Here is a 24,133-nt window from a genome sequence, read left to right as displayed (position 1 = left end):
TGCCCTAGGTCACCTCCTAAAGTCCTTTCTAGTCCCATGATCCCACAAAACAAACTACAAGGAAAATAGTTCTCACTTGATATTCTACTGAGAAAGTCACCAACAGGGAAACATGACTGCTCCAGAGGTTTTCACTACAAAAACCTTGCTGTATTGGGGTCAGCTGGCCAAATTCTTCCTAACAGGACATGAAAAGCCAGGAGTGAAAAGAAGATTCATGAAATCTAATTTAATAAGCATGTAAGTGCCTGGTTGGATCCTAGGACCCCTTTCCCCCACTGAATATCCCTTCACAGGTAATGGCACTTCCTAAAGAAAAAATATCTTGAATTGTGATATGGAATCAGGTTAATACTTTCAGATTCCTGACAAGCAGTCTTGTGCTAGTTTGTAGTTAATAATGGCACTCTGTATACATTTCAGATTATGCAAATAAAGTAATGTTGAAAAATAAAAAAAAAAAATACACACAGCCAGAGAGTCCTGCCCTCAAGGTGCTTACATTTGCTCACATTTCAAGTCATATCCTCACTCAAATCAGCCACCACCACCACCACCACAAAGCTTACCACAGGAATTTTAGAGTGCTGGTTGAGGACCCTTTGGGATCGGGAAGAGCTGATAGTATTTCTCTCATTCTTTCATTGGCTTGGGCAATTTGGGAGGAAGACAAAAAGAGTGAAGGAAAAGTAATAGGAAAATGTAAAGGAAAAGATCAATTTCTCAAACCTTAGATCTTCGAAAGAGTACTTGGAGTACATTACCTTTACCCAGAGAAGTTTTAAGCTGGAAAACCCTCAGGAAGCATCTAGTCTGACCCACTGATTTTATAGATAAGGAGTCTGGAGTTCAGAAATATGTCACTTTGCCCAAAGTCACAAAGAACTGGCCTAAAAATCAAGCCACGTGTGGTGCAGGGTGGAGAGAACTAGGATTTTGGAGTTCTGATTTGGATTCTAGATCCAAAGCTGGAAGAGAGCTCAGAGGCCCTGCGTCCCACCCATTTCTCACAAAGAAAAGGGAACTGAGAGGGGAAAGTCGTTGCCCAAGGCTACACAAGCAGATTTGAACTCAGAGCCCCTGACTCCAGAATCCAGGGCTGCTTGGATTGTACCACCTGGTCTCCGATAGGAATGCTACCACTTACTGTGTGACTTCAGCCAAAGTTACCTCCTCCCTCTGGTCGTCAGGAGAGAGTCGAACTATATGTCCAGCAGATGACTTCCGAGGTTATTCCCAGCCCTGACTCCACATTTCCAATGTATCCCAGCCATAGCTTGTTTGTAATGTTTGTAGTGTGATATCTACATGTCGTTTCCCCCGACATGACGTGAGTTCCTTGAGAGCAGGGAGCGTCGTTTGCCTTTCTTCGTATCCCCAGCACTTAACACAGTGCCCGACACATAGTAGGCTCTTAAGAAATGTTTACTGACTTTCTGGCTTACAGCCTAGGGCTCTCTCCACCACCCCAGGGTGACAAACCAGACACCAGCTCCTGTGGGAATAGTACAAAATAAGGAAATTTTCCCTAAAAAAAAAAAAAAACAAAAAACAAATGTTTCAGTTAGAGTTCTTGCTTTACCTACCCCTAAGAATGTCTTTCTGAAAGCCATTAGGGACCCTGGCAAAGGAGCTTCTGGGCCCCCTGTTGGAGAAAGCAAAAACAACTTTCTGCTCAATTCTGAGCTCCTCCAAGTTTGAATTTCCGAAAGTTGATTGGAGCACAAAACTGGGCCCGGCGGAGGGCCCGGCCCAAGGGTTCGCGAGCTGCACTCCACCCCCACAAACAGACAGACACTCCCTAGCCCCCGTGGCCCCCGGCTCCAAGCCTCGGGACTCTGGCTGAGCGTGCTCCCGGGCCCTCCCCGCAGCCTCAGCCACTCCAGCCCCTGCCCCTGCCCCTGCCCTCGGGGGACGTGATGTCAGCGCGACGAGGCCGAGGGGGGCGGCCGCGGGGGAGCCCTCCCGGAGTGCCGAGCCGCCGACCGGGCCCACGTCAGATGCGGCGCGGGGATAAATAGCAGCCTGCGGGGGCCATGGCTGTCGGCACTAGGAGTCAGAGCGGGAGCGGGAGCAGGACCAGAACCTGGACCGAAGCCGGGGCGCAGCGGAGAGGAGTGGCCAGCGGCAAGCTCCGAGCTGCTCCAGGGTCCGACGGTGGCAGCGGAGCCGTGAGCTAGCGGGCGGGAGACCGCGAGCGATACCGGCGGCAGCACCGGCGGCAGCGCGGGCAGCGGACCGAACAGGAGGGCAGCCCCGACGGCTGCAGCCATGCTCGTCGCCAGCCTGGCGGCACTGGCCCTGGCACTGCGCCTGACCCGGGCAGTGCGGGGCGCGCCCTGCGAGCCCGTGCGCATCCCCATGTGCCGGTCCATGCCCTGGAACCTGACCCGCATGCCCAACCACCTGCACCACAGCACCCAGGAGAACGCCGTGCTGGCCATCGAGCAGTACGAGGAGCTGGTGGACGCCAACTGCAGCTCGGTACTGCGCTTCTTTCTGTGCGCCATGTACGCGCCCATCTGCGCCCTGGAGTTCCTGCACGACCCCATCCGGCCGTGCAAAGCCCTATGCCAGCGCGCCCGAGACGACTGCGAGCCCCTCATGCGCCTCTACAACCACAGCTGGCCCGAGAGCCTGGTCTGCGACGACCTGCCGGTCTACGACCGCGGCGTGTGCATCTCCCCCGAGGCCATAGTCACAGAGCTGCCAGAAGGTTCGGAGAGGGGCAGGGGCAGCCCGGGGAGGGATCCCGGGCCCAGAGACACCCTCCAACAGGCGGGGACGGGGGAGTTGGAGTCAGGGCTTCTACGGCCGCTGTGCCCCTCCGGAAAAACCAGGGAGGCTGGCAACATCAATGACCTAAGCCCCCCATTCTGGTTGGGGGAAATTGAGGCTCCGGGAAATAGCTGAAAGGGGTACTTGCCCGCGGTCACGCAGTTAGCGTGGTATGAAATGTTTCACATATGGTGTGATCACACACACGCGCACGCGCGCACACACACACACACACACACACACACACACACACACACTCACACACACCCTGGGTTTGGAGTCGGAGGACCTAGGCTCTCTGCCACATACTACATACTTGGTGACCTCAGGCAAATTACCTCCCCACTCCAAGACTCAGTTTCCTCCCTTAGAAAATGAGAGAGCTGGACTAGATGCGCTCTGGAGTCTCTTCCAGCTCTAAAGCTGTAATCCTATGCTGGCAAGCCTGATTCTAATCCCAGACTTGCCTCGAGCTCCGTCCTCCATCTGTCTCTCCATTTAGGGCACTGGCGGCTGAAAGGTGGCAGCCTCGTAGGGAGCTGCGCCCTGGAAGCCCCGGGAGAAACTAGCCCGACTCGACCCTCTTTCCTTTTTCTCCCTCTTTTGAATTGGGGCTAGTAAGGAGAGGGAGGAGAGGGAGAGCTGGGAAAGGGCAGTTTCTCCCCTAAGGGCTCTGCAGAGTCTTGAGTCATGCCTTTGAATCCCTTCTCTGACGCTTGCATTACATACTCCCCCGAATCCCAGTTTCCTCATCTGGAAAATGGGGATAGTACCACCTTTGGTTTCCACATCACAGGATGGTAAGGGAGGCTCAAAGCTCTGCACAAACCTTAATGAGACAGCATTTCATCTTAGTCTGTTTATAATTCAAAAGGATGTTTAGCATAGTGCCTGGCACGTAGTAGGGACTTCAGTGTTTTTCGATTGGATCTCATAAATGATGATGTCACCAGCACAAGCTTTGGGTCTGGCACCCAGTAAGGGAGTTACACTCCATTTTTCGGTATCTGGTGTGTGGACCAGGCTGCCCAGTTAGAGGATCCTAGTATTTCCAGGTCCAGAGGCAAAGCGACTCTGCCACGGGGTCCCTTTCCCACCTCCAGCTGGTGACAAGAGAAGAGAAGGAAAGGAGGGCAAAGGCCATGCTTGTGTCTCATCAGGGATTTGATAGTTGGAGAACGTTCCCCAAAGGACTAACAGTGGAAGCTTAAGGTCCCTGAGACTTTATCTGGACTAAGGACACTGTCCTCTCATCCTAGATTTGCAGGAAGTTGTTTGCTGGTTGCTTTTCCACGGCTTGAAGGCCTTTCCTCCCAGCCGTCGTCCCCTTCCATCTGCTTTCTAGGTATAATGTGTGTATTTAGGTATTTACATGTCATCTCCCTGTCAGGATGGGGAGCTACCTGGAGCTTGCTCTTTGTATCCCCAGCACTCAGCCCAGTCCATTGCACACAGTAATCACTTAACAACTATCTGTTGACAGCCTGAAATTGGTGGGTCAGCTCATCACCCAGCTCATCAAGGAGACCATATGGTCATGGGATCAGTAAGTAGAAGGGATCTCAGAGGTGATCTAATCCAACCTTCTCATTTTACAGAAGAGGAAACTGTTAAGTCCTTCTCCCAGGGTCCCACAATTAGCAGTTGTCAAAAGTGGGATTTGAACCTAGGTCATCTGACTCGGCAGCCAGTACTCTTTCCACTATTCCAAGCAAGTCAAAGCTGAGCTTGTATCAGCAGAGTGATGTTGAGAATGGAGGCACCACCTGGGTAATTTGGAATTTAAAAAAAAAACCCTAGATGATTGGATGTTTATAGTGATAGGTGGCTTATTTAGTGCCTGGCACATAGTAGGTACTTAATAAATGCTTATTTATTGCTCGATTGATTTAGCTTGTTTTGTATGTAGACTTAGATTATGTCTATATAGAAAAAACTGTGGGAATTTGGACATTGTCTGGTTTACTTGATCATTATAAATAGCCAAAACTAAAAAAGTTTTAGTTCGCCTCTCAGATCTCTTCTCATTCTCAGACTCTGGAACTGGGTGTAGGACAGGGGGAGGGGAGGAAGTATCCAGTCTGGCTGATTCTATTTCCTATTGCATGAAATGAAGTTACCAAAGCTTCCCTTTCTTTCCCTTTGCACTGTGCCTGTGGAGATGCCCTGAGACTAGAGCCTTGCCCTGGGAAAGCTAGAAATACTATAAGTTCAGGAAAGCTGGTGGCAAGATAATGGTGTAAGATGGGGGTGCAGGAATGCAAGAAATTTGGGGGATTGAAACCAGAGGATATATGGTAGGCTACTATTTCCAGGTCCTTCACTCTGCCAAGGGAGAATACAAAAGCTACTTGCTCTTTCAATAGAGAATTAGGATCTAGCCCCAATTCAAAAGAGGGAGAAAAAGGAAAGAGGGTCGAGTCGGGCTAGTTTCCCCCCGGGGCTTCCAGGGCCCTGCTCCCTGTGAGGCTGCCACCTTTCAGCTGCCAGTGCCCTAAATGGAGAGACAGATGGAGGACGGAGCTCGAGGCAAGTCTGGGATCTAACATGGCTCACGCCCTTTTCTAGATGCAAAGTGGATAGACATGACCTCAGACATGATGGTACAGGAGAGACCTCTTGATACCGACTGCAAACGCCTAAGCCCTGGTGAGTTGTTTCTTTGCTCAGTTTCCCTGGTCATGCTCTCCAAACTCAGTGCAATAGCTGCCTTCAATTTCTCCTGTCTTTTGTTTTCCCAAGACCGGTGTAAATGTAAAAAGGTGAAGCCCACCGTCGCGACCTACATGAGCAAGAACTACAGTTATGGTAAGTTGTGGGAGTTCTTAAGGACGGAGCTGTCTGTTTCTGAGACTTGGATGGTAGCAAAGCCTGGCTCTGGAGACTTGTAGCCACTCATGCCTTGTTGACTGAGAAAAGAAAGAGGGTAGACAGGTTATAGGGTGAATTTAGTTCAAGGATCAAGCTAGTATGCACAATGTAAGCCATTCTTTGTGTGTGTGTGTGTGTGTGTGTGTGTGTGTGTGTGTGTGTGTGTGTGAAAGAGAGACAGAGACAGAGAGAGACAGATCTGGGTAATTCAGTCAGAATCTGCTGAGCATCGGGGTTTAGCAATATAACAGACAATCAGTTATCTTCATGTGCCTTGTTTCTTTTCCTTGGGGATGGTCCCAGCCCTTGGGACCTTGCAGCCAGCTGGTTTGGGTCACTGGGCTTCCTCCCCCCAAAAGTTTCCATGCTGAGGCTATAGTTTCAACTCTCATGGATGCATTATCCCTATTTGGACTCTGTGCATGCCTTATAGATTAAAAAAAAAAAGAAAGAAAGAATAAGAGGAAACTTGTTAACCTACAGCTGGAGCATTTTTTAATTCTATTTAAAGTATGTATAGGACTTTTCTGCTGACAAATGGACTTGTCCCAGAATTTCTCAATCAATTCAAACAAAAAGCCTGTGACTTAGGCAGCTTAAACTTTTTACAAAGGCCCAGTAAAGTTGCTTTTATGTGGTCAAGCAGCTTCTAAGTGAAGGACCTTGAACACAGACCTGACTTCCAGGCTGCTCTTTCTCCTACCTCAATGGTACCTAACTATAATCCCGTACAGGCTACCAAAATATTATTGGGTATGCAGTAATAATAGTTAATGATAATATAGCACTATAAGGTTTGCAAAAAGATTTATATATTATTAATATATTATATTTTATATATGTTTGTGTGCTTATAAATAAGTGTATATATGTGTATGAGCAGCTAGGTGGAGCAGTGGATAGAGTGCTGGGCCTAGAGTCAGAAAGACTCATCTTCCTGAGTTGAAATCCAGCCTCAGATGCTTACTAGCCGGCTGACCCTGGGCAAGTCACTTCATCCTATTTGCCTCAGTTCCTCATCTGTAAAATGGGCCGGAGAAGGAAATGGCAAACCACTCCAGTATCTTTGCCAAGAAAACCCCAAATGGGGTAATAAGAGTTGGACACAATTGAAACGACTGAACAGCAGCAAGTGTGTGTGTGTGTGTGTGTGTGTGTGTGTGTGTGTGTGTGTGTGTGTTCTCATTGGCTCCTCATAACAACCCTGTGAGGTAGGTACTATTTTGATCCCCATTTAACCAATGAGAAATCTGAGTTAGACACATGAAGTGACTTGCCTGGGGTTACACAGCTACTAAGTATCTGAGTCAGAATTTGAACTCAGATCTTCCTGACTCCAAGTTCTTCTGTAGACTGAATAAATAACATATTTTGAATATATACATATATATGAATACTTATGAGAATATACATCAATGTGATTGTGATAGGAGGCATGCAAATTTATTTAAAGCTCTTACTGAATTCATAAGCGTTGTTTATTTTCTCAATCAAAAGGAAAGTAACAGGAAAAGTGCTGTCATGTGGGGTCCAAGTAGTTTGGAGAGCCCTGTGCTATCTCTAACTAGGAATATTGGTTAGTCATACTCACTAAACTGTTAGGTTACCATTATTTGGATGTAAATTAAAATGTTCAGATCCCTACCAGCACACAGAATAGGTTATTGATGCATTTGAAATCTGGTTTTGGCTCTTTCCACATTTTCCTTGAGTCTCTTAAACTACACGTGTTCTCCAAACAATGTGCTGGGTACAATTTCTTGCTACTTTGGACATTGACAGAAGTGCTTTGTAGTTTGCAATCAACACTTATTAAGTGCCTGGGACTGTGTTAAGAGCTGGGGATATAAAGTCAGAAGTGCAGGAGGCCTTTCGAGTCTCTTTCCCACCACCCCCCTCGCCCCCACTAGGCCCTTCTCTCCAAGTGCCTTCGATCTACTGCCTTTCATCTACTCGACCAGAATCTTGTATGCACAGATTTGTTTACATGCTGTCTCCCCTATTAGGGTCTGAGATCCCCACAAGGGCTGGTTTTTGCCAGTCTTTATATCCCCAGAACTTAGCAGACTGCCTGGCTCACAGTTAGTGCCTAATAAATGCTTCTTGACTTGATCTGACTTTCAATAGTCCCTGCCCTCAAGGCTCTTGTATACAAAGGACTTTCCCCGTGATAGTCCTGTGAGGGAGGTAGTACAAGGGTTGTTAATCCATTTTTGCAGATGAGGAAACTGAGGCTCATAAAACAGGGATAACTTGCCTAAGGTCATAGGCCCAGCAAGTATTGGTGGTACTGGAATCCAGTCTCCTATACCACACCCCTCTTTTGTCTCTTTTCAACTGAAATTATATTCCTATGAAGAAAGTTAGGTATTGTTAGATATTGTTGTTTAATTGTTTTTGAGTCATATCTGACCCTTCGTGACCCCTTTTTTGGGGGGGCGAGGGATTTCTTAGCAAAGATACTGGAGTGGTTCCACATTTCCTTCTCTGGGTCATTTTACAGATAAAGAAACTGAGGCAAACAGAGTTAAGTGTCCAGGGTCACACAGTTACTAAGTGTCTGAGGCTAGATTTAAACTCAGGTCTTCTTAACTCTGGGCCTGGTACTCTATCCGCTTCGCCACCTAGCTGCCCCTTGTTGGACACAGAGAGCCCATTAAAAGGACCCAAGGACCAGGTGTCCTATTATCAGTTGGATAAATATCTTCAGCCATGTGGGTAACATCCCCTCCCCCTGCATACGTTCCCCCCAGCAGCCCAACCCACCATTCTTTGGGTCTTTAGCGGCATCCCTTTGACGTCTTGGCTAAGTAGGCTATTCCTCTGGTCTTTCATCTCCACCATGCTTTCCCTTTGCCCGTCTTTCAGGATACTAGATTTTCACTGCCTTCTCCTCTCTCCATTACCATCAATGAACTGTTTGGCTCCCACCCATCTTGAGTCTGTGATCCTTCCACGTCCAGAGATATTTCTGCCCAAGATCACAGCTTTGTAACAGGGCAGGGACACTCGTGCCCAAACCCCCCCGGACAACAGGCCCCCCCCCCCCCGCCCACCCCCGCCCCCACCCCACACCATCCTTGTTGTCAAGGATGGGAAACAGCCTGTTCATCCTTGCTACTTCGCTGGGGAACCTTAAGTGAACTGCAGTGAGGTCTTTGAGAGAAGGACCATAGGAAGTTATAACCAATGACTCTCTCTGCCTTCCCCATCTCCACCTCCCCCACACATGCACTTTAATGTGGAGAACTGGGAGTTGAGGCCTGGGTTCTGGTCTCATTAATGCTCTTTTCAAACCTTAATGCACTACAGATATTGCCATCCTCCAGTAAATCTGTGATCACACCCATTAGGAAGTTCCCTCCAGTGGGGCAGATAGCAAACCGCCCCTGGGTTGCCAGTCCATCCTGTGTGTCCTGTGTTCATCACATTTTGGAGGGCCGTCCAAAGTGCTGGAGGCGTTTCTTCCTGTCTCCTGACTGTCTCCTGACTTTCTTTTCTTATCCCTTGCCTTTCCCACACAGCTAGGCCAACTTCTTTTTCAAACATATACTTTCCACCGATATTGCAGTTATTCCGAGCTGCTCTTTGGCTGTACGTTGACAGTTCACACCTACCAGGTGCCTCCAAATTAATTACAGGCATTGATGCCCATCTTCAGTTCCCCGTATTGTTATATTCCATACCTTGTAGTCATACCACAATGTTGGTAAAATATTGATATTAAAAAGTCAAGTCAGCAAGTATTTATTAAGTACCTACTATGTGCCAGGCGCTGTGCTAAGCAGTAGAGACACAAAAAGGGGGCAGAAATACCATGTCTGTCTTCAAAAACTCAGATTCTAATGAGAGAGCATGCAAATAGCTATGTACAGGTAAGACTGTTGTTTTGTTGATTGGTCTTATCTGACTCTTTATGACCCCATTTGAGGTTTTCTTGGCAAAGATACCGGAATGATTTGCCATCTCCTTCTCCAGCTCATTTTGCAGATGAGAAAACTGAGGCCAACAGGTTATGTGACTTACCCAGGGTCACAGAGCTAGTAAGTATCTGAGGTCAGATTTGAACTCAGGTCTTCCTGATTCCAGGCCCAGTACTCTATTCATTGTGCCCTACAAATAAAATACATACAGGGAAAATTTGAGGTAATCTTAGAGGGTAGGTTTGGGAAAGGCCATTTGCAGAAAGTCAGTTGATAAACATTAATTAAGCACCTACTATGTGTCAAGCACTATGCCAAGCACTGGCAATACAAAAAGAAACAAAAGATAGTCCCTGCCCTCAAGAAGCTTACAATCTAATGAGGAAAACAACAAATATGTACGAACAAGTTACGTAAAAGATAAATCGGAAACAAGACAGAGAAAGTAGAATTAAGAGAAATTGGAAAGGACTTCATATAGAAAATGGGATTTTAGTTGGGACTTAAAGAAAGCCAAAGAAGACAGTAGGTAGAGATGAAGAGGGTGAGCATTCTAGGCATGGGGGACAGCCAGAGAAAATGCCCAGAGCTGAGAGATGGAATGTCTTATTCATGGAACAGCCAGGAGGCCAAAGTCACTGTATCAAAGAGTGCCTGTTGGGAAGAAAGGTATAAGAAGACTGGAGGCAGTAGGAAGCTACTGCAGTTTATTGAGTAGGGGAATCACGTGGTCATACCTGAGCTTTAGGAAAATGACTTTAGTGGCTGAATGCAGAATGAATTGGAGTGGGGAGAGACTTGAGGCGGGCAAACCCCTGTCCCCAGCAGGCTATTACAAACAGTCCAGACAGGAAGTGCTGAGTGCCTACACTACAGTATCAGAGGCGAGAAGGGGGCGTATTCAGGGGATGCTACAAAGGTGAAATCAGCAGGTCTTGACCACAGCTGGGATGTGCGGGAGGGATGGTGTGAGAGATAGTGAGGAATCCAGAATGATTCGTAGATTGTGAGACTGAGGGACCGGGAGCAGCGTAGTGGTGCTCTCAGCAGTGATAGGCATGATAGGGGCCAGGGAGGACTTGGGGGAAAACATAAAGAGTTCTGTTTTTGACATGTTTAGCTTAAGATGTCTACTGGACATCCAGTTAAGAACGTCTGAAAGGCAGTTGGAAACATGAGCTGAGCTTGCAGATCAGCAGAGAGGGGTTGGTGAAGCATCGGTAGACTTGAGAATCAGCAGAGACAGTAATCAGATTCATGAGGATTGCAGCATTGCTCATATATCTTTCGAAATGCAGTGATTCATGCCAAAATAAAAGCAGTACAAAGAAGTGGCTGCCACGAAGTCACCACGGTGGTGGACGTAAAGGAGATTTTCAAGTCTTTGTCGCCCATTCCCCGAACTCAGGTGCCTCTTGTGACTAACTCTTCCTGCCAGTGTCCACATATCCTGCCCCACCAAGACGTTCTCATCATGTGCTATGAATGGCGTTCAAGGTAAGCAAAGGCAGGCATGGAGAGTGGGGAGAAGATGAATTTTGAAATCTTAACTTTGCATTTTTGAATTTTTAAAGGGTTAATGTGTGCTTAGGCTTGAGGTTTTTCTTTCTATTTCAGTTTTGTCTTTGTAACTCAGCACCTGGCACAGTGTATGGTACATAGTAGGTGCTTAATAAATGCTTATTGGTTGACTGATTATGTATTTGAGTACAAAATATATTTAAAGCAGCATCAGTTGCCTTAGGAGCACTTCCTCCCAGAAACCTTCTCTGACTTGTTTTAACCCCCTTGGATGCCTTCCTTGTTTGTGTCAATTAAACAGTCCATAAGCATTTATTAAGTACCTACTACACGCCCTGCACTGTGTTTGGCTCTAGGAATACAAAGACAAAAATGAAACCGTCCCTGCTGTCAGGGAGCTTGTGTCCTATTAGAGGAGACAACAAGGACATGTATTAGTACTTATAAAAGTGATACGAGATCAAGTTTGAGGGGGAATGCAGGTCTCAGCATTCCAGACCTAGAATGTGTGAAAACAAGGATCTCCACAGGGTTTAGCTGGAGTGACTAGAGCCCTAGACTTGGAGTCATGAAGCTGGAAACCTGGGCAGCTTACCTTACCTCTCTCGGCCTCAGTTTCCTCCCCTGAGCTTGCCGGGCTGCCATTGAGGATAGAATGAGATGAGAAGCATGTTGGAAGTGTGATGTATTTTTAAAGGACTATGGGAATGTTGCTGCTGCTGCAGGTGGCAGTAGTGGTCCAGAGAAAAGCATACCATAGGTGTAACTTCACAGATATTGACCCACTAGACAGACACATTCGTGAAACTTTATTTCATCAACCATTTGTTTCAGAATGATGCTTCTTGAGAATTGCCTGGTGGAAAAATGGAGAGACCAGCTGGGAAAAAGGTTTATAGTAAGTATGACCAACGGCCTTTTATCAGTGGTGTGGGGGTAGGGAAAGAGGCAGGGGATGGGAGAGTCTGTGTGTATGTTCCGAGCTTGTGAATTTGTGTGTGTAGTGTGTGTGGTGAGTGTTTGTGGGGGGTTGTAAATGGAGAAGTATGTGGTGGTGTAGGGGGGTTTATATGGATGGGGTGTATGTAGGTGTTGGGGGAGATGTAGTCACAGAGATATCTTATAGATTTTGGTGACTCTTCTATTTCCTTTGTTGCCTACCTGTGATAAGATCCTACCTTTGAGAGGCAGTATGACGTAACAGATAGAAAGCAGATGTCAAAATCAGGAATACTCTGCTTCACATCCCTAGTCTGACATGGATTAGTTCTGTCCCTAGTAGCTCAAACAGTACCCAGAGCACTATAGGGATAAGTTCTGGATGTGTGAATTCATTGGTATAATAAACTCCCAGGTAGAAAACTTTCTGCCACTGCTGGTCAGTATCTTCTCTGAAACTCGTCTGCTCCCAGACTTGGCTCAGTAATTTTCATAGGGTAGCATGACCAGCACATATTATCGGTGGGCTGGTTCCAAAGCTGGTTCTCTAACCACTCTACCCCACCCTCCTAGAATACTAACCACAAGAAATGTCTGTAGGAAGAAGTGGGGGGGGGGGGCAGCTAGGTGGCACAGTGAATAGAGCACCAGCCCTGGTGTCAGGAGGACCTGAGTTCAAATCCGGACTCAGACACTTAACATTTACTAGCTGTGTGACCTTGGGCAAGTCACTTAACCCCATTGCATAGCCAAAAAAAGAAAAAAAAAAAACGGAAGAGGTAAGGAGAGGGGCCAAGAGGCTATCACAGGCACATTCTGTGACTTCTTCTTTGTCGGACCTAAATCACCTGGCAGCTAATTGGGGGTTTTTGAGCTTCGAGCTTTTTAAAAATCTAGTTTCCTTCTTTCTTTTTAAAAACATATTGACTTATTTCAACAAACATTTATTAAGTGGTTAACTATATACACAACAGTGGCAGAATTCAAAGAGCTGTCCAACACTTCAGATTTGGCATTACAGAGAAAGGTCAAGGTCAAACGTGGGTACCTGGGTGGGTGAGACAGAAAATTATAAGGATGGCCCAGTATGTCAATGTTTGGGGCAAGGGTTCTTACTCTTTTCTGTGGCATGGACTGTTTTGACAGTCTAGTGAAGCTCATTTCAGCCCTTTTCAGATGAGGAATTTTGTGTTCATAATTCAAAGAAATGCTAAGTTTCAGTTAGAGGTTAGCGAAAATAAATATGTAATTTTTCCCAAGTTCCTAGACCCCCTGGCTTCTCTCCATGGATACTTTGGGGATCTGTGAAACTCAAGTTAAGAACCCCTGGTCTAGTGTGGCTTCCTAAGTGACAGTCTTTAGCGTAGTCCAAGAAACAGAAGTGCCCCCATTTATCCAAAGGTCAGTCTCCTGGCAACCTCAGCCATCTAGAACACAAGTGGTAAAACTGGAAATAAATGAAAAGGGTCTTTGAGCTGCAAAAAGGCTGGGGAAAAGGCCATGTTCTTGACTTTGTAGGAAAAGGAGAGCCACCCTCTGAGCAGTAACAGCCTCCATGCCTCTGTTTCCAAATTGTCTCTACAGCAGTGGGAAGAGAGGCTACAAGAGCAGCTTCGAACAACGCAGAAGCAGCCTGCTGGGCGCACCAGCCGCAGTGGCCCTCCCAAGCCCAAGGGAAAGTCCCAGGGTCCCCGGCCTGGGGGCCCTCAAAAGAACATCAAAGCCAGGAGTGCCCCCAAGCGACCAAAACCCCAGAGGGTGTGAGCGGACAGTTTCCCCATCAAAGACTTTCAGGCATGATGGGTCCCAAGCATCCTCGTGCCCAAGACCATGCACCCACCACCCTGCAAATGTGGCATGGCCTCTGTCCTCTGCAGATTGTGTTTCCTAGCACTTTACTATCCAAGGTTTGCTTTCTCATGCTTAGCCACTGCAAGTCATAGCTCCGGGTTGGCACCTGCATTGGTGTTTGAGGAGGATTTGAGCAGAAAGGCAAAGCTTCTCATCACCAAAGCAGCCACATAAATATTCTATCAGTTAGCATGTGATGGCTGAGACTGCAGCAGAAGGGCATTCCTATTGCTGGTGAGGATGGAGAGTGCATAGTGGAAGGACATTCCAGTCCCTGGTGAGGGCTCCATATTCGTGTGGTAAAAATGCCTCATATGCCAAACCCTTTAGTTTGTAAAATGTATCTTACTTCAGGCTGCCTTCTACAGTTAGGATTTTAACTGTAGTCTGTAAACATGACTGATGACTGCTTGTTTGCAAAAGAAGCAAGAAATAGGAAGGAATGATGCAATATTTCAAAGAGCTCTATAAGGTGTGGTGGGTTATTACTGTTTTCAATGTGTAATGAAATTGTCCCACAATTTTAAGAATCACAGCATTTCAGAGTGTAAAGAATGTCAGCTGCCATCTCATCAAACCGATATTCGAAAATCTCACCATAACATTCCCAAAAGGGGGTCATCTAGCCTGAAGATCTCCAATGAGGTGGGACCCCTCCCCCCACCTCCTGAAGCAACCCAGCCTACGTTGGAAAAACTCCAAGTGTTAGAAATGTTTTAACTATTCAAAGTAAGGTGTGATAGTTTGTTAGGGATAAGCAACCTGGCTTTCGAATCTAATTTTGGCCAAAAAACTCAGAGAGGAGGCTGGTGACTCATCTTGAGGCATCAGCAGGGATGTCTTGGAGTGAAATTCCACCTGAAGTGTTTGCTGCCTCTGAGGCCCAGGGCCGGGGATCTGTGCAGGGGTAGGGAAGACCCAAGGAAGTAAATTCAATTAAACCAATGTTTATTACACACCAAATGCGTGTGGGTTCCATAAACACCCATAGCAGAGCGACTGGAAAGTTTGTCTGAGTCTAGAAGGTTCTGTGTCATCTCTGACACATATTGGCTGTGTGACCCCAGAGTTACTCAACCTTTCAATGTTCTAGAAAACTCTATAAGATTTAAGTCTTAGAAAAGATGCTGATCTACATTGACAGAGGGAGCTCTTACCTGCATGAAATTAAAGATCCCGTCCAGAAAAAAAAAAGTGCCAGGCAGAGTAGTGGGCACTAGAAATACCAAGAGGGAAATGAAATAATTCCTGCTTTCAATGAGCTTATAAACAACCAGGATCTCTTGAATACCTGCAGTGGGTAAGGTTTGTGTCCCTGTAACATTCTTCCCCGAGTTATAAGGGCCAGACAATCTCCAATGAGGCTGGCTCCAGCTCCCTCCCCAGTCACTGTGAATGCCTCAGTAAACTAAGCCTGGCCGCCAGGCACCTGAAAAGAGGCAGCCCCACAGCGGTGATGTCAAGGCCAGATGGGATCTTTGCAACTCGGAAAGCTCACGGTGGCACCAGACCCTGCATGGGGCTGCTCTGTGCATAGCTGGCAGGAAGTATGCCTGTTCTCCATCCTCACCTCCCCCAGTGGAGAGGAAAGAGCCCTTAAAACACCTCATAGGATAATTTTAAAGAATCATTTGTGATAGTGTCTAAAGCGGGATTCAAACCCATATATCAACACAATGTAGTTACATAGTTTTTCAATGAAAATGCCCAAAAAGAGACAGACCCTCCCTGTGATCTTGATATACTGAAAGGAGGCTTTGGAGGACAGGGGAAGCAATGGTGTGACCCAGCAATGGAAAGTTGAATGTTTCAGGGAGGTGACAGTATAGCCACTAACCAGAGTAGGTGGGGTATGTCCTTTTTGGACCAGAATCTCTGAGCTGGAAAAAACTTCAATGGCTGTCTCACCCATACCATAGTTGAAAAAGAAGCCCCACCCACTCAAAAATACCCAACAAACCAGCAGCCAGTCCTCCAGTCTCTTCCCTGCTCATTGGCATAGAAGCTCCCAATGAGGGGATAGTTGGTCACCTTCTACCAGGGCAGACTACCTGCTCTGCTGCCCTGGAGAATCTCAAGGGCCTGAGAAGGGCCTTGCCCAGGACATCTGAGCTAGTATGTGTCACAGATGCCATGTGTCACCAGCTCATTTACTGCTCTTCAGCTGGCTGTCTTGGAAGTTAGGTGCCTGAGCCAGAATCACACAGCCAATATGTGTTACAGCTTAAACCCCAATCTTCCTGCTCCAAGGCCAGCTTTCTACTGCACCAGGCTGCCTCCCTGGGCAACATAATAGGAATTGTATATTATTGCTTAAGTATTTGCTTAAATATTTTATTCCTTTCTATTCCGTGAATCATAAATTACTGCTAAGGGGATTTAATATTTTAAAAGGGATGAATAAAGGGGAAAAGATGGACTGGACCCACTTGGGACTCTGCTATTGTCTATTACACACACACACACACACACACACACACACACACGCAAGAACTTTACATCAGTGGCATATCCCTTCAAGAGCTGCCTTTTTCCCCTCTCCTGTCAGTTTGATACAATGGGGATAATGGCACTGGATTTAAGGACACCTGGGCCTTCCTCCTAGCTCTGACACTAACTACTTTTATGGCCATGGCCAAGAAATGTTCCCTTCCCACCATGGGCCTCGCTTTCCCCATCTAAAAACTGAGGACACGGTCACCAGCTACTCCCCAACATGCCTCCCAGTTCTACAGTCTTCTCATTCTCTGAGCGTCCCTATTGTTTCTTTTTTCCTATTCCAAGGATACAAACCCTCAGGAATGTTCCACCATGCCATCATTTTCAGAATATATCTGAGCTGAGAACACTTCCTTTCCCCAAAATCCTCCATCTTATTCCCTTAGGGATAAGAAAAGCACATCATCTTTCTGTAGCTTTCCCAAACATTGGAAGCAAATAGGAACCCATGCCCAGTACACTGTTTAATACTGAGCTAGCTAGGGGCAGCTAGGTGGTGCAGTGGATAGAGCACCGGCCATGAAGTCAGGAGGACCTGAGTTCAAATCCAGCCTCAGACTAAACACTTGACACCTACTAGCTGTGTGACCCTGGGCAAGTCACTTAACCCCAATTGCCTAAAACAAATACTGAGCTAGCTTTAAAGCCTACCTGCTGTTTGCATTGCCTTATCTCCAGTCCCATTCCTTTGCAAAGATTGTCCCCCCCTCCCCCTGCCTCTGACCTCACCCCAGCCTTAGAGAATTTCTAGTTTTCTTCAGTGTTACTCCTTCAGGAAGTCTGTCCTAATCCCTCTAGTTGGGAGTGTTCTTGGGAGTGTTCCACTTCCCCCACCTCCATTACTTTCATTTACGCGTTTCCTTATCTACGTATAGGTGGGGGCTGGGCTGGTGCAGTTTTTTTTTTTTGTTCTCCCCAACCCTTGCCCATTGCTTGATTCTTAGTAATCATTTAATAAATGCTTATCGAATTGAGTACTCCTGGGAACATTTCTTCTGTTTCAGTACATCAAAGTAAATAAAATTGCAAGAGAACATTAGTCAGGCTCTCTGTTGAGTGGGAATCCTATATGGAGAAAAGACTCTTTGGGTAGATGACTTTGCAAAAGTTCTGGCCTCTGTATGACTGGTAGGTGTTCTATTTGTGGTAGAAACAGTTGGACAGCTGCAGGCTGCTGGACACAGTTTTAGAGGTGTAAGAGACCTCGGGGATCCTTGAGGAGACTGGAGCCTCGAGGGATAAAGTGACTTGTCCAGAGTCACACAGCAGCTAAAACTCTCTTTAAATGATCAGAGACCTTATGTAACTAAAGCTCCTTAGAGCAAAGGCACGACTGACCCTCTTTATTGGACCTCATAGTGGAGGCAGGGTGGAACAAGGCGGAGTGGGGGGGCTCAGAAGTCAGGATTCCTGGGTTCAGATGCCTCGGCAGATACTTCCTAGCTAGGTGAGGAGCATGGGCGATTAAGTCACATGACCTCTCCAAGCCTTAGCTTTCTGATGTGCAAAACTCCCTGGGTCTGTTTGTCAAGGACAAATGAGAGAAAGTTACAAGAGATACTCTGTGATTGTTACAGCAAGCACAGTATCAATCAACAGGCTTTTATTAATAGCCTTCTATGTATTAAGCACTGGGGATACAAAGAAACAGTACAGTCTGCCATGGAGCTTACATACTGGTTAGGGCAAACAGTATGTGTACGTAATAGTAGAAAAAAATATCTACAAATAACATTGTGAGCTAGTTTTAATTTGCAAGCTTGCTGTTGCCACTTTCTATAACTAAATCTTTATAAAGTCAGGCACAAACTAGAAACAAGGGGAAATAGTGAGTCTTTACTATTCTGCTTTAGAAAAATCTTGGAGTGAGGATTTTCCCAATGACACATTAAATAGACATCAAAGATAACATCTGATTGAAGTGTTGCCTTCAGGCTACATTCTGCTCTAGTTCACAAATTCTGCGAACATTTGTAAGGGCTGGCCACTGTCTAGGTGCTCCAACACAAAGAATAAAATGACCCAGTCCTTGTCTTTAAGGGGCTTCCATCCTATTAGTCCAGACCTATTCCACTGTCTCATCTAGTCCCGTGGACAGATGGGTCACCTTAGAGACCTCTGTCGTTCCTCACATCATGGACCCTAAGGTAGGTCCTGAATGACCCAGAGAACATCGTACTAGGACTCAACCTAGGACTCCCATGAGCTCATTCTATCACAGCCTTTTCTTTTTAATGGAGGGACTTCTAAAAGAGGCTTCCATTATACCTGGGATGGTCCTGCCTTCTTGGGCCCAAATCATTTTCCTTTCTGGCTATTTATCAAGTATATGTGATGTGTTGTCAATGTAAATAATGAGGCAAGACCAGATTTAGCAACTGTTTGCATAAATGGGTTGAGAGTGAGAAGTTGAGGGTGACTCTAGGGCTGAGAATATGAGAACTGATAGAATGGTAGTATCTTCAGAAAAAAAAGTGGGGGGGGAGTTTGGAAGAAAGGCTGATTTGCGGGGGTTGGGGGGGAGGTCCATTTTGGCTGTGTTCAATTTGAGATTCCTTCATAACATCAGATTAGAAATATCTGACCTGGTGTTGAAGAGAAAGATATAATGTAAGGGTCATATACATAAAAAAAAAGTTAATAATTGAACTCATGCTGGTGATGTTATTGAGAGAGAGGGTATGAAAGGGAAGAGAAAGGGGCCAAAACAGAACCTTGGAGACATCCATGGCTGAGGGACAGGAGATGGATGAACCAGCAAAAAAAAAAAAAAAAATGGGGGAATAATTAGATAGAGAGGAGACCCCTGAGGAGAGCTGCATTGCAAACTAGGGTAAAGGAATATTCAAGAGAAGGGCCTCATCAATAGAGTCAAATTCTACAAAGAGGTAAAAAAGGATTAGGATTGAGAAAAGGCCATTGGATCTAGCAGCTAGGAGATAAGTGGTAATCCTAGAGGGAATGATTCCTATTGAATGATAGAGTCCAATGGCATATTTCAAGATCCTGGGAAGTGACTGGGAAATGAAGATTTAGAGGTAATTAGTTTAGAAAGCTTTTTCTTTTTAAAATTTAATTTAATTTTTTTGGTTACATTTTATGTTCCAAACTGTCTCCCTCCCTCCCTCTTTTCCTCCCCACCCTGCACTAGAGAAGGCCACCATTTGACACAGAAACAGACAGACAGACAGACAGATACATGTAAGTAATATGCATACCTCTATTTATCAGTTCTCTCTCTGGAGGTGGATAGCATCTTCCTTCATAGGTCCTTTGTAGTTGCTCTGATTATTTATAACACTCAAAATAACTTAGTAATTCACAGTTATTCTTCAAACAATATTATTGTCACTATATTCAGTGTTCTCCTGGTTCTGCTTAATTATTTCATCCAAGTCTTCCCGTGATTTTCTAAAATCAACCTGCTCATCATTTCTTTTTTTTTTTAATTTTTTTTAATTTTTTTTTTTTTTAGGCAATTGGGGTTAAGTGACTTGCCCAGGGTCACACAGCTAGTAAGTGTCCAGTGTTTGGTCTGAGGCTGGATTTGAACTCAGGTCCTCCTGACTTCATGGCCGGTGCTCTATCCACTGCACCACCTAGCTGCCACTCATCATTTATTATATCACAGTAGTATTACATCGTAATCATATACCACAACTTGTTTAGCCATTCCCCAGTTGATGGGCAATTTCCAGTTCTTTGTCACTACAAACAGAGTTGCTACAAGTATTTTAGAACATACATGTTCTTTTACTTTTTCCCTGTTTACTTTGGGAAACAGATCTAACTGGTATTGCTGGGTCAAAGAATATACACAGTTTTATAACTCTTTGGTCTTAATTCCAGATTGCTCTCCAAAATGATTGGATCAATTCACAGTTCTACCGAGAGTATATTAGTGTCCCAATTTTTCCACATTCCCACCAACATTTGTCATTTCCTCCTTCTATTATTTTAGTCAATATAATAAGTGAGATGACATCTCAAAGTCATTTTAATATACATTTCTCTAATTAATAATGATTTAGAGCATTTCTTCATATGACTATATGTAGCTTTGATTTTTTTCATCCAAATACTGTCTGTTAATATCCTTTGACCACTATCAATTGGGGAATGACTCATATTCTTATAAATTTGACAAAGATCTCTATGTATTTGAGATAAGAGATCTTTATTAGAGAAATTGTCGATGAAAAATTTCCCCCAATTTTCTGCTTTCCTTCTCATCTTGGCTACATTGCTTATATTTGTACAAAAACTTTTAAATTTAATGTAATGGAAATTATCTATTTTATATTTCACAATGCTCTCTATCTCTTGCTTACTCATAAATTCTTCTATCCATAAGTTTGATAGGTAATATGTTCCATGTTCTTCTCACTTACTTATGATATCTCCCTTTATATCTAGGTCATGTATATGTTTTGATCTTATCTTGGTGAATGGTGTAAGATATTAGTTTATACCTAGTTTCTGCCAGACTGTTTTCCAGTTTTCCCCCAAAATTTTTTATAAGTAGTGAATTCTTATCCCAAAAGCTGTCTTTACATTTATCAAACACAAGGTTACTTAATAATTTACTGCTGTGTAAGGTATGTCTATTCTGTTGCACTGATCCATGTTTCTGTTTCTTAGCCAGTACCATATAGTTTTGATAATTACTGCTTTATAATACAATTTAAGATCCAGTACTGCTACACTTCCTTGCTTTATATTTTTTCCATTGATTTCTTTGATATTCTTGACTTTTTGTTCTTCCAAATGAATTTTGTTATTTTTCTAACTAAATAAAATATTTTTTGATAATTTAATTGGGGTGGCATTGAATAGATTCTTTTAGGTATAATTGACATTTTTATTATGTTGGCTCTGCCCACCTATAAACATTGGTTATTTCTCCAATTATTTAAATCTGACTTTATTTGTATAAAAATGTTTTATAATTATGTTCATGTAGTTCCTAGGTTTGTCTTGGCAGGTATACTCCCAGGTATTTTATGCTATCTATGGTTACTTTAAATGGGGTATCTCTTACTATCCCTTCTTGCAGGGTTTTCTTGGTAATAAATAGAAATGTCATAGAATATGTGGTTTATTTTATATGCTGCTACTTTGCTAAAATTATTGTTTCAACTAACTTTTTAGTTGAATCTCTAGGATTTTCCAAGTATATCATCATATCATCTGCAAAAAGTGATAGTTTTATTACCTCATTACTCATTCTGATTCCTTCAATTTCTTTTTCTTCTCTTATTGCTATTGCTAGCATTTCTAATACAATATTGAATAATAATGATGATAATGGGCATCCTTGTTTCACTCCTGATTTTATTGGGAAGGCTTCTAGCTTATTCCCATTATAAATAGTGCTTGCTGGTGGTTTTAGGTAGATGTTTCTTATTATTTTAAGGAAAAAATCTATTTATACCTATGCTTTCAAGTGTTTTAAATAGGAATAAATGTTGCATTTTGTCAAAAGCTTTTTCTGAATCTAGTGATATAATAATATGATTTTTGTTACTTTTGATATTGGCATAATCAATTATTTTCATAGTTCAGCTTATGTTAAGCCATCCCTGCATTTCTTGTATAAGCCCCACTTAGTCACAATGTATAATCTATGTGATATATTATTGTAGTCTCCTAACTAGTACTTTGTTTAGGATTTTTGCATCCACATTCATTAATGAAATTTGTCCATAATATTCTTTCTCTGTTTTTGCTCTTTTTGGTTTAGGTATCAGTACCATATTTGTTTCATCGAAGGAGTTTGGTAGGATTCCTTCTTTGCCTATTATTCCAAATAACTTATTTAATATTGGAATTAGTTGATATTTAAATGTTTGGTAACATTCACTTGTAAATCTATCTGGTCCTGATGTTTTCTTCTTAGGAAGCTCATTTTTGACTTGTTCAATTTCTCTTTCTAAAATAGGTTTATTTAGACATTCCATTTCTTCTTATCTAGGTAGTTTATATTTTTGTAAGTATTCTTCCATCTCACTTAAGTTATTAAATTTATTGGCATATAATTGGTCAAAATAACTCCTAATAATTACTTTGATTTTATCTTCATGAGTGGTATATTCACCCTTTTCATTTTTATACTACTGATAGTTTGCATCTCTCTTTTTAAAAATTTTAAAAAATTATCTATTTTACTGGGTTTTTTTTTTCATAAAACAAACCCCTAGTTTTACTTATTAATTCAATGGTTTTCTTACATTCAATTGTAATAATCTTACCTTTAATTTTTAGGATTTCTAATTTGGTGTTTAATTGCAAATTTTAAATTTGTTATTTTCTAGCTTTTTGAAATTTCATACACAATTCATTGTTCTGTTCTTTTTCTATTTTATTGATGTAAACATTTAGAGATGCAAATTTTCCTCTGATTACTGCTTTTGCTGTATCCTATGGGTTTTGGCATGTTGTCTCATAATTATCATTCCCTTTAATAAAATTATTTATTGTTTCTATGACTTGTCCTTTAACCCATTTCTTTTTTAAGATTAGGTTAATCTTCAATTAATTTTTACTCTGTGTTACCATGATCCATTATTAGATATAATTTCACTGCATTATGATCTGGAAAAGAAGCATTTAATGCTTCTGGTTTTCTGCATTTAACTATGAAGTTTTTATGCACTTAATATATGACCAATTTTTGTAAAGGTACTATGTACTGCTGAGAAAAAGGTATATTCCTATCTATTCACATTCAGTTTTCTTCATATATCTCTCATATCTAACTTATCTAAGATTCAATTCATCTCCTTGACTTCTTTCTTATTTTTTTTTGTTTAGATTTATCTAGCTCTGAGAGGAGAAAGTTGAAGTCCCCCACCATTATAGTTTTGCTATACATTTCCACCTGTAATTCATTTAGCTTTTCCTTTAAAAAGTTGGATGCCATAGCACTTGGTACATATAGATTTAGTGTTGATATTGCTTCATTATCTATGGTACCTTTTATCATAATATAGTTTCTCTGTTTATCTCTTTTCATTAAATCTATTTTAGCTTTAACTTTGCAATCATGATTGTTACTCCTGCCTTTTTTTTTTTTTTTTTGCATGAGCTGAAGTATAATAAAATCTACCCTAGGCCTTTATTTTTACTCTATGTGTATCTTTCATTTTTAAATGTGTTTCTTGTAAACAACATATTGTCAGATTCAGGTTTTTAATCCATTCTACTATCCATTTCCATTTTATGGATGAGTTCATTCCATTCACATTCAAAGTTATAAGTATTACTTACATATTTCTCTTCATCTTGTTTTCCTTACTGTTGATCCTTCTCTTCCTTTCTTATTACCCTCTCCGTCCTCAGAGTTTTAATTTACTTCTGACTACTGCCTCCCTAATCTACACCCCTTCTAAGAATCCCTCCCTTATCCTATCCCTTCACCCTCCTATTTCTCTGTAAATTAAGAAGACTTTTATACCCTTCTAGATATTATTCACCCTTTAACCCAGTTCTGATGAGAATGAAGTTCTAGAACTATCAGCCCTCCACCCACTCCTGACCTCCACTGTAACAGTTTTTCCATTTATGCCTTTTTTTGTATGACATAATTGCTCCATTTTACCTCTCCCTACCCAGTTTTTTATCATTCCATCATACTCAATTCAATCCCAACCTTTCTATTTGTGTATGCTCTTTCAAACTACCCAAGTAGCGATAACATTCTTAAGACTTACAGATAACATTTTCCCATTTAAGCAGTAAAAATTTGACCT

General features: G+C 43.3%; 1 protein-coding gene across 1 annotated transcript; it reads left to right on the top strand.

The window, feature by feature from the left end:
- Window positions 1-2,271: 2,271 nt before the first annotated feature.
- Window positions 2,272-14,839, top strand: SFRP4 (secreted frizzled related protein 4). The gene is made up of 6 exons (XM_027835904.1): window positions 2,272-2,716; window positions 5,347-5,427; window positions 5,521-5,586; window positions 10,871-11,069; window positions 11,928-11,991; window positions 13,617-14,839. The coding sequence occupies exons 1-6, from the start codon at window positions 2,272-2,274 to the stop codon at window positions 13,794-13,796; spliced, it is 1,035 nt and encodes a 344-aa protein (XP_027691705.1). The 3' UTR covers window positions 13,797-14,839.
- Window positions 14,840-24,133: the final 9,294 nt, after the last annotated feature.

The sequence above is a fragment of the Vombatus ursinus genome, unplaced genomic scaffold, assembly GCF_900497805.2.
Source record: "Vombatus ursinus unplaced genomic scaffold, bare-nosed wombat genome assembly UNPS02014817.1, whole genome shotgun sequence".
NCBI lineage: Eukaryota > Metazoa > Chordata > Mammalia > Diprotodontia > Vombatidae > Vombatus > Vombatus ursinus.
This window is presented reverse-complemented; position numbering and strand designations above follow the sequence as displayed.

What these genes read in the sequence shown, in the direction of transcription:
- SFRP4 (XM_027835904.1), top strand. Translation starts at nt 2,272, where the DNA reads ATGCTCGTCGCCAGCCTGGCGGCACTGGCCCTGGCACTGCGCCTGACC. An exon ending in GAGCAAGAACTACAGTTATG is followed by an intron (nt 5,587 to 10,870) that starts GTAAGTTGTGGG and finishes TTCGAAATGCAG; the next exon opens with TGATTCATGCCAAAATAAAA. An exon ending in AGCTGGGAAAAAGGTTTATA is followed by an intron (nt 11,992 to 13,616) that starts GTAAGTATGACC and finishes TTGTCTCTACAG; the next exon opens with CAGTGGGAAGAGAGGCTACA.